The sequence below is a fragment of the Pygocentrus nattereri genome, chromosome 17 (genome assembly GCF_015220715.1).
Source record: "Pygocentrus nattereri isolate fPygNat1 chromosome 17, fPygNat1.pri, whole genome shotgun sequence".
In the NCBI taxonomy this organism is placed as follows: Eukaryota; Metazoa; Chordata; class Actinopteri; order Characiformes; family Serrasalmidae; genus Pygocentrus; species Pygocentrus nattereri.
The window spans coordinates 40997322-40999617 of NC_051227.1; the positions used below are offsets into that span (position 1 = coordinate 40997322).

The window sequence follows — 2296 nt, forward strand, 5'->3', positions numbered from 1 at the left end:
CACTCCAGTCCCATAACTCTCAGTGATTCCGATCCATGTCTGATGAAATGCTGAATCAACAGGGTATGAGCCTCTTTTCTGTGTCTCACATTGTGCCTGTGTTGGTACATGCGGGTAGCCAGGTTATTTTTAGTCTCACCCACATATTGTAAATTACATTTATAGCAATAAATTAAATAGACATAGTTAGAAATATCTGGTTTTAGAGGTGGCCAAATGGAAAATAAGATTTTAGTGTTTGGATTGGAGATCCAACGTTTGGGTTCAAATTCTATAATATTAGGTTTAGTTCTGATTCCCTGTAATGGAGGTAATTTGGTGTGTACCAATAGGTCCTTTAAATTTTTATTCTTACGGTAGGCCGAGATTATCCTGTGATGCTTCAGCATTCCATCAGACGTGGTAAAATTGATAAAATTATCTTTTAATTTATTTAGATCCACACTCCCTTTCGAGAAAGTGGTAATCAATGGAATCATCTCTGTGGTTTCTTTCTCTTTTTCGGATAGATATCCCTCCAGGCATCCCCGAAGAAATGAACGGGAGTACCCGCGTCGTCTGAGGGCCTGAAAAAGGATCTCTTTTGCAGTCCAGAAATCCTCCTCCTGAGTGCAGATTCTGTGAAACCTCAGGAGTTGAGATTTCACAATACCCCTAAAAGTATGCTTTGGGTGATAACTGGACTTGAATAGAAGGACATGCGTATCTGTTTCCTTGAAATAGACCTTGACATGAAGTTTATGGTCATTTAGAAAACCATTACCTTTATAAGTTACAGTGTCCAAAAAATTGACCTCTGTCCTGTGTAATGTATATTTAATCTTAATCGAATGATTGAATTGATTAAGATGGTTTGTGAATTGTGTAAATTCCTCTGCAGCTGGTCCTCTATTACCTAGAGGCCATTGTGATTCTGGAGCATGCCCAGCGGCCTGGAGTTGTTGAGCACATGACTGTAAGTATTAACCTAGTTATAAGTCTTATTTTTTTATTTCTTTCTGATTTCAGTATTTGAATCATTCACTCAGTTTAACAAATGAATCATTTGTTTGTGTGCTGTAGGTCACGGAATGGATCAGCCGAAGGAGAGATGACACTCGTCCTGGTTTCGTTGTGGTGGCAGTAAAGGAGCATAAGACTGCTGCCACTCAGGTGGCCACCTTTGTTCTTACCCAGGAACAGGAGATGGTAAGATGCTTAATCTTTGATATAGTTATGTTATAAATGGCATTAGGTTTTAGATATGTGCTGTGATAATGCTAGATTTTAATTGTATGTTTTGTTTTTTTGTGTTTTCTTTTCACAGTGGTTCGATCTCTACTTCTGCAAACCTTCCAGATGCTGCATCCATCGTTCAGCAGTGGAAGCCATCTGGGGGCATCGATGTTGCAATGGACAGTGTTGTGCTGCAGAAGTTTTGCAGGACGCAGAGGTGGAAGAGACTTGCGGTGGCAGATATAGAGGGGAAGGGCAGGGGAGTGTTAGTGACAAGGCCTTTTGCCTTGGGGGAAGTTGTGTGCGACTACCACGGTAAAGTGGTGTCGAGGCAGGAGGGCTTAGCGACCCATACAGCGACAGCAGAGAAAGAGAGTGGGTACATGTTTTTTTATAATTCTGGACAGGTAGCCCGGTGTATTGACGCTCATGAGGAAGAGTGTCCGTGCCATCCAGGAATGTGCACATTTGGCCGTTTAATTAATCATTCCTCAAAGAAGGCAAATTTACGACCACGGTTGTATAGTGTAGATGGCAAAGATGTAATCCTCTTCATTGCCATACGCAATATTAAAGTCCAAGAGGAGCTCCTGTTTGATTACGGCGTCAACAGGAAGTCTTTTGCTGGGGAGGGGTTAGATTTAGTTGTTTGGCTGTAGTCCCTGCAGCAAAAATCTGAGTTTAATTGAAAATGTAAATAAATATGTAGATAGAAATGTAAATATTAGGGTTAGTTAGGATAAGAGATAGGATTAGGGTTAGGCTAAGTTATATATGTAATATGTGTAATATATTTTCACAAAGCTTTATCTGTATGTACTTCTTCTGTATGTACTTGCAAAACTTCTGCAAACTTCAATAAACTGATTGTTTCCTGATATTTGTCTGGTCTTATTTGTTCTTTGACATGGCTGGTCAGCAATACTTCTGCTTAGATATTCAGACTGAGAGCATGCTCCTCCCATCCCCCAAAGCTAAGGGACCCTGCTGCTATTGTCTTGCAAATGAAGGCCCTCTGACTCTAAGATCCCCAGCAGGGTTATTTACTGTGGACACACTGCACTCTAACATATATTTTTCA

General features: G+C 40.5%; 1 protein-coding gene across 1 annotated transcript in view; it reads left to right on the top strand.

Moving 5' to 3' along the window:
- LOC108412371 overlaps positions 1-2095 on the top strand; it is a 4155-nt gene extending 2060 nt beyond the window's left edge. The window contains exons 3-5 of the mRNA XM_037546498.1: positions 881-955; positions 1063-1217; positions 1307-2095. Coding sequence (XP_037402395.1) covers positions 881-955; positions 1063-1217; positions 1307-1874 — 798 coding nt within the window. The 3' untranslated portion in view covers positions 1875-2095. The remainder of the gene's footprint in view (positions 1-880; positions 956-1062; positions 1218-1306) is intronic.
- The last annotated feature ends 201 nt before the right edge of the window (positions 2096-2296 follow it).